Raw genomic sequence first — 6,818 nt, 5'->3', positions numbered from 1 at the left:
CGTAAGTGATTATGCAAACGGTGCATCGAAGGAGATGAATGCAATGGATATGTTTAAATGCAAGGTAGTCAACATCATCCACGAAATTATAATACAAGCACATGTCATCTACTGCATTCTCTTCTACTACTAATAGGTTAAGTTAACCTATCTTATGAAATGCTTCAAAGATACACCAAAGCTTTACTAATTTCTTAATCACACTTAAAGCGACACTGGCTTAAACCCTAGTTAATAATAGGTTTGAATAGCAACCTATATTTCTGATGCTCCTAAAAATCTGAGAAAATTACAGTAGCATAATACTACTCTAAACAGACTACCATAAAAATTTCATGGTATTTGGATAAGTAAACTATCCTACACAAAAATGACAAGCTATAGCATAAAAATGAGCATGAAATTACTTTGTACTATGAAAAGTGTCAAACAACAGAATTAATATTTTTTCTAGGTTCTTCATAGCATATAATGACTGTACAAAAATTACCACATGCATGTTTTATACAAAGTTTGCTCTCTAGCAAAAATAACAAAAATCAGCCATTTAAGGTACTTGAACTACACCTCAAAATTTTCCCACAGCACATACATGAAATATATTTTTCCTAGGAAGTACATGACATAAGAAGATTAACAAACTTGGAATCATATTTTTCTGAAGCCTATATATTTTTCTACATATTTTTCAAGTTATCAGCAATATTCAAGATTAAATAAAATCCTATAGGAAAGTATATCAAACATGACATGCAATAATTTTCCCAAGTAGATCTGGTAATAAGGAACCTAGAAAAATTTGTTTCAACAAATTTGAAGCAACTTTGAGTATCCAAATATTTTGCAAACCATTTCTGTTTTCAAATAAGAATGAATAAATGGAAATCAATTCTTCAAAACTCTACTGGGCCGGCCCGAAGGGAACAGCTGGCCCACGGCCGCTTTCGGCCTGCGCGGCCCGAGCGAAAAGGAGGAGCGCGGCGGTGCGTGAGGTGGACGCCGGCGGAGCTCGAGCGCGGCGACGGCGGAGCTCGGAGCTCGCGGCTGTGGAGGAGAAGGGGAGGAAGTGCGGGCGCGAGTGAGCGAGCGCGCGGGCATCGGCAGGTCAAGGCGGGCGCGTGGGCGCAGTGCCAGGCCACGGCTGCCGCGCGGCGGTTGACGCCGGCATGCGGTCGCCACGCGGCGGACGCCTTCTGCCGCGGTCGGGACGCGCGGCGCGGCGCGGCGCGGGCAGGCGCGCGGAGGCAGGCCGAGCGCGGCGCGGTGCTGGGCCGGGGCGCGGTGGAAGCGCGAGGCGCGCGGGGGCTCTGCTGGGCCGGCTTGCGGGGCTGGGCCGGAAAGGAGGCGGCGGCCCGGGAAAAAGGAAATGAAGATTTTCAATTTATTTTCAAGAAATTTTTAAATGCCACCATTCAAACATTATTTTGAGCAAGAAAATGACCTCTTTTGAAAATGTACCAAAAATGAAAATTGCTTAGAATTCAATTCCCTACAACTTTGCTTTTATGACCAGAGTCCAATCCTATCTAGATTTTAAATTATAGAGTCAAAGTTAAATTTTAACTCAAAACCCTAATTTTGGGAATTTACTTTAGAAGCAAAATTTTGAATTAATTTAAATACAAACCTTGCTCCAAAAATTGTGCTAAACAATTCTAGATGATTTACAAGCCTAACCAACAATTTCTACTCAACTAGCAAGCAAGAATCAGGGCAAAACAACTCTAATAAGTGTATGCATCATTTTCTTTTCACAAACATGTTTCGTATGTTTCGAAGAAATGTTTCAGTTGTTATATGCAAGATCATGCATGTAGGATTAGGATGCTTGATGATGCATGACATGTATGATTTAGCAGTGCCTAGATGCAGGCATAACACCGGGGTGTTACACCGCCACGGTAAACCAATTTCCCGCAGCGGGCGCCCCGGTGGCCGGCCTCGCTGGCCGGCCACCGGTTAACCGTGGCGGGCAAAAAAGGTGCCCGCCACGGAGCGTGTTTTGGCCACGCTGCGCAAATTCATTCCTGTAGTAGTGCACCGTAGGGAGGCACCGAGCCACCAAGGCCCAACGAACGGCCTCGGCACCCACTAGAGAAATCCTCTGGTACTCTTGGAGTGTGTCTCTGGACCGCTAGCCGTCCCCTAACGAACGGGGTTCGGACCTCCACTCGGACTACCCGATAACAGCTCACCGGAAGTGCCACCGCTCGTGCCCATCGAGGGTAGCGAGGCACATTCCACCCCTCCTTCCGAGCGAAAAGGAAGCGCGAGGGTCGCATAAAAAGTCAGGGGAACCCCCGACGGCCTTCTCGCCCTATGCAGAGGCTAGGGGGCTCCTCCTGCAAATATGCCGAGACCTCACGACCCGGGCTCGCGCCCAAAGGGGCCTCGGCAAACAAACCCTCACGCGCGAGGGGCGTACAAAAAGTCAGGAGAACTCCCGACGGCCCTCTCACGCAGAGGCTAGGGGCTCTTCCTGCAACCTTGCCGAGACCAGAATGGGCTCGGCAAACTAACCCTCCGTCCGAACAAAAAGGACGCGTGAAGACCAGATAAAAGGGCCAGAACACCCAAGACAAAGACAAACAGTCCAAAACCGCGCTAGAAGTTTCACTACAAACACGATAAAAGGGCGCCGAGCCCGTTACGGTCCAGGGGTTCGAAGGCTGGGCCTCCAAAAGGTTTCGACAGCCGCCCTAGGGCAACAGAGTCAGGGACAACATCGGGGCGAGCCTACGAATGGCCCAGACCCGATCGAACGGTCGCTCGGGGCGTCCTAAGTCGTGTCCGAGACCGGCGGGGAAGTATCCGAATGGGATCCCACCGTAGGGAGGCACCGAGCCACCGAGGCCCGCGAACGGCCTCGGCACCCACTAGGGAAACCCCCCGGTACTCTTGGAGTGCGTCCCTGGACCACTAGCTGTCCCCCAGCGAACGGGGCTCGGGCCTCCACTCGGACTACCCGCTAACAGCTCACCGGAAGTGTCCACGCTCGTGCCCATCGAGGGTAGCCTGGCACATTCCACCCCTCCTTCCGAGCGAAAGGAAGCATGAGGATCATACCCAAAGTCAGGGGACCCCTGACGAACCTCTCGCTCCGCGCAGAGGCTAGAGGCCTTTTTCCCTGCAGCCTCGCCGAGACCCCCGCAACCCGAACTTGCGCTTGGGGGCTTGGCAAATGCAATAAGAACTACTCGTTCAGACACGGAAATGAAGAAAGCCCCTGGAGGAGTAACTCCACTCCCCTAGGGGCTCGGGGGCTACACCCGGCGGGTGCGCTCGCGCGCACCCACCAGAACCTCAAAAAACAAACCCTAATTCCTACGGAGCAGGTATGAACCCAGCCTCGGCAAACCTTCAGGGGGAGTGCACGCACTGCCCCCGAGGCTCGGGGGCTACTGTCGGGTACCTTAGAATGAGGTACCCCAAGCAGAACATCAAATAGGTCGCGAAAGTCCCATCTAAAAAATAAAAGCTAGAAGGTAAGTCGTGGGCCCCTCACCCGCCACGACTTAGGCCCTACTGGGTCCTCCCCCTCCTCGCCTCGAGCCCTGAGAAGGAGGTCTCGGCATCCTGGCGGGGCTCCACAGGGAAGGCCTCGGCATGGAACGCCATCTCCGCCTCACCCGAGGCTCCCCACAGAAGGCCTCGGCAGGAGGCGCGTTCTCCGTATCGCGCGAGGCCTCTCGCGCGAGGCCTCGGCAAGGAGCCTGATCTCCGTCTCGCGCGAGGCCGCGTTCTCCGTATCGTGCGAGGCCGCTCGCGCGAGGCCTCGGCAAGGAGCCTTCTCCGTGTCGCTCGAGGCCGGCTCGTCCGCGGTCCCTCGCCCCCCGCCTCGGCCGACCCTCCCGACAGCGCGTCACGTCTCATTAATACTTTCAACCACTCCCGCAATCTCAGCCGGACAGCGGCTCAACGTCACAGAATGGCCGACGCGACCCGAAGTCGCATCAGCGCCATACCGACCAGGACAGGGCACGGCGGGGATTACCGGCCACTGTGTCCCAACACTATGCCCACGATCAGCACCTGGGACAGGGTATGACGGGGGTTACCGGCCACTGTGTCCTACCACTGTGCCCACGACCCGCCGCCCGCTCGAGGCCTCGGCACTGTACACCAGGGCCTCGGCAGTCTCGGGGTTCGTGCCTGCCGAGACCCCCCCCCCACCGCAGTACAAGCCTCGACACCGACCAGGCCTCAGTCTCGCGCACAATCTGTCCACCGTGGCTTGCACGTTCGCCGCCACGTCTGCTCCGAGACACTCCCTGGGCTCCCACGACGCACAGGATCTGATGTGACGACCACGCCGCCCCTTTACTCCCAGGACGGACTACTCCGACGACCACGCCGCCACAGGAACAGGCCACAGGGTTCGGACATGCCGCCCCTGTTGGCACGATGCCGCATAGTAATACATGTATTGTCCCTGCCCTCCCTTCAACTATAAAAGGAGAGGATTTGGGCCACTTAGGAGGGGACACCGGAAACACACACGCACACATTCCAGCCGCTTGAGAGCAACGTCTCAGACGGTCCACACGACACCCTGCCGAGACCTGGGACTAGTTCCCTCTCTCCCTTAGCTTGTAACCCCCTACTACGAGCACTTCGGTGCAAGGAATACAAGTTCGATCTCTCAGACTGGACGTAGGGCACCGATTGCCTGAACCAGTATAAACCTTGTGTCTCTTTGCATCACCATCCGGTTCGGGATCACGCAGAACAAATTCACTAGTCGGTTGAGGACCCCCCGGTCCGAAACACCGACAATGACTAAGGGGCTTTGCTTGATACATTTGTGCACCAATACCAGTACAAGAAGATTTGGCTACTACTTCAATGCGTGTTGTAGTAATAATTCTGCTTCCATTGTCATTGACAGGTAAGGCAGATCGTACAAGCTCCCATGCTGATACAATCCAGATATCATCAATCAAGATGAAGTACCTGCATACATTGGTTGGTTGTGGAATCACGTTATTAATTATGTAAGGCAAACCATGAATTGAAGCATATTCCAGTGAAGTTAAAGATGTCGGAGAAAGATGGATCGTAGTGGCACACTTTTTTATCAGTAATTATTACACATGAGAAATACAGTCTGTAAACTACCATTATTTAAAAAATATGTTACAACCTCCAAAATGGTAAGTGCCGCATTAGAACACCTAGAGACCCACTCAAAAGACATGACGTATTCAGTTCAAAAGCTGAGTTCCAAAATGAGATATTTATGGATATTTGGAATTCTGGTCATATTTTCCAAGAAGTAATTTTACTGAGTATGGATTAGATGGTGTAAAGTAAAATTTTTACCAAAATGATGCACAGTTGACTTGAGTTTGTTCATTGTTGCAACATCTTTAATGATGACATTTGATAGATATGCTGAGCAATTGAAGTATCTGAGGTAATTTTATGCTGTCAAGTTCATTAGGCCAGGAAAAAATGAATCATTTTTTAAAATTCCCAGAAAATTTCATAAATGGCCCAATAATTAGGTGAGCTCATGTGATGAACAAATATTGCACGACATTATTCTAGCTAGATGAACTGGTTAACTATTAGAAAAAGAAATAATATTTATTACCTCTTGTCCTTTAAGCATTCTTTCACTGTGCGGATGAGCTGCTCAACTGTCTCTAACATCTGTGACTGGTCAAAATGGCTCTTGCTTATTTGAAACAATATATCTCTAAGAAGTTTCTTCATATCTGGATTTGTGATACAGACACAAAAGCCCGGCTATCAAAAGCAGCTTCAGTGATTTTGTGGTACACCTCCATGGCGAGAGTGGTCTTCCCCTGTCCACCTATCCCATAGATGGACACCACCTTGTGCTCCTTGTCTTCACATCTCAATAAGCTGATGATCTCCTCACGAGGAGCATCGATTCCAACAAGATCCCTGGCCTCCTGAAAGAGTGCAGGTGCTCGAAGATCCAATGGCACTGGCTGAGTTGGGGAGGCAAGGAGACACTGATTGATGTCGTAGTAGCGTTTCCCCCGCTCGCTCTGCTCGCTCACGAGCCTCTTGAGTCGTCGGATCTCCTCTGCTATTCCTCTGTCCTTGAACAACGTTTTCACCATTTGAATGGCCTTGTGCACGAAGTTGGCCGTGGAACCTCCATCTCCATGGCTGTGATTGAGCACAAAACGGTCGATGCAATCCTCAATTTCGTAGGACAGCTCACGCACCTTGCTCCTCCAGTCTTTGGCGAGTGGATCGATCTGGTCGTCGTCCTTGTCTTCGAGCATCAGCAGCATGGCTTCCATGGTGCGCAGCTCGTCTTGCAGGGACCGGATCCCTTGCTTGACGTCTCTGGCGAGGTTGTACTTGTCGGTGAGCATGGCGGCCAGCTTGTCGATGACAGAGCCCAACACACCCGTGGCGGCGCTCGAGATCATTTCAGCCATCTTGACTCGCGATTACTGGCTGAGTGAAATGCTAGCTAGCTTGTGCGGTGGTATGAGAGAGGATAGGTGATTCAGTTCTCAGGTTAAAGTGGGGCAAACAACAACGCATCTCATTCGTTAAATATATAATTGTCCTCTAGATTCGCGAGAACCACTCCTAGGCACGTTGTCGCTGACAGTCCACACGACGGCTTCAGTTCTGAGAAGATTAATTTAAAGAATGCTTTTGAATTTGTGAAAGGGAGCCCGTTTTTTGGCCGATCTCAGTGATATGTTTCGTTACATTGTTTCAAAAAATGTTACATCCCTTTATAAATTTTGGTGGACGAAGAAAATAGCCACCCTCAATGCATATATAGATTCATGTCACTAGCTTTATAAACTAGTCTCTCAATA

General features: G+C 50.6%; 1 protein-coding gene across 1 annotated transcript; it reads right to left on the bottom strand.

The window, feature by feature from the left end:
- Positions 1–5,714: 5,714 nt before the first annotated feature.
- LOC136479724 (disease resistance protein PIK6-NP-like) lies at positions 5,715–6,422 on the bottom strand. Its single transcript, XM_066477494.1, has one exon. It carries the CDS (start codon positions 6,420–6,422, stop codon positions 5,715–5,717), a length of 708 nt encoding a protein of 235 aa, XP_066333591.1.
- Between the last annotated feature and the right edge of the window lie 396 nt (positions 6,423–6,818).

This window comes from Miscanthus floridulus, chromosome 9 (genome assembly GCF_019320115.1).
Source record: "Miscanthus floridulus cultivar M001 chromosome 9, ASM1932011v1, whole genome shotgun sequence".
In the NCBI taxonomy this organism is placed as follows: Eukaryota; Viridiplantae; Streptophyta; class Magnoliopsida; order Poales; family Poaceae; genus Miscanthus; species Miscanthus floridulus.
The sequence above is the reverse complement of the archived record's forward strand: the minus strand, read 5'-3'. Positions and strand labels throughout refer to the sequence as shown.

Coding starts and splice junctions, on each gene's coding strand:
- LOC136479724 (XM_066477494.1), bottom strand. CDS start 6,422: ATGGCTGAAATGATCTCGAGCGCCGCCACGGGTGTGTTGGGCTCTGTC.